Below are 465 nucleotides of genomic sequence, written 5' to 3'. Positions count from 1 at the left end.
TATCTGATGCGCTTCTCCACGGAGTACACGGACATGTAGTAGTCGTTGCTGCCCACGGCCAGGTGAGGCTGCGGGGAGAGGGGGCGGGTGAGCGGGTGAGCGGGCCCAGGGGGGAAGGTGCAGATGGGGCCAGGGCTGTGGCTTCTAGCACAACCGTGCTCCCTCCCCCGCAGCTGGAACCCCCAAGCTGCCTGGTCCCTGAACTTCTCGGGGTTGCCCCAGGGATGCTCTGGGGATCCAATGGCGTGTCTTTCGGCAGAGCCGCATGCTAGCCTGTGACTGTGTGGATGCCTGTACACAGGACAGGCACGGGTCACGTGTGTGCATGTGCATGTGTGTGCGCATGTGTGTGGTTGCCCAGAAGACTCCTCAGGGGCAATTCCTCCAGGGGTGACATTGGTGCAGGTCAGAGGTGACGGGAGGGCGGGTGTCTCATGTTACTGCAGCCGGGCCCTCCCCGAGGAC

The 465-nt window shown here is 63.7% G+C and overlaps 1 protein-coding gene across 1 annotated transcript in view; it reads right to left on the bottom strand.

The window, feature by feature from the left end:
- Window positions 1-465, bottom strand: part of RPTOR (regulatory associated protein of MTOR, complex 1) — a gene marked incomplete at its 5' end in the record, with an annotated part of 106,061 nt that overhangs the window by 7,589 nt on the left and 98,007 nt on the right. The window contains one exon of the mRNA XM_015559764.1: window positions 1-431. Within this exon, the coding sequence (XP_015415250.1) occupies window positions 1-431 (431 nt within the window). The remainder of the gene's footprint in view (window positions 432-465) is intronic.

Source organism: Myotis davidii, unplaced genomic scaffold (assembly GCF_000327345.1).
Source record: "Myotis davidii unplaced genomic scaffold, ASM32734v1 scaffold211, whole genome shotgun sequence".
Lineage (NCBI taxonomy): Eukaryota > Metazoa > Chordata > Mammalia > Chiroptera > Vespertilionidae > Myotis > Myotis davidii.
The sequence above is the reverse complement of the archived record's forward strand: the minus strand, read 5'-3'. Positions and strand labels throughout refer to the sequence as shown.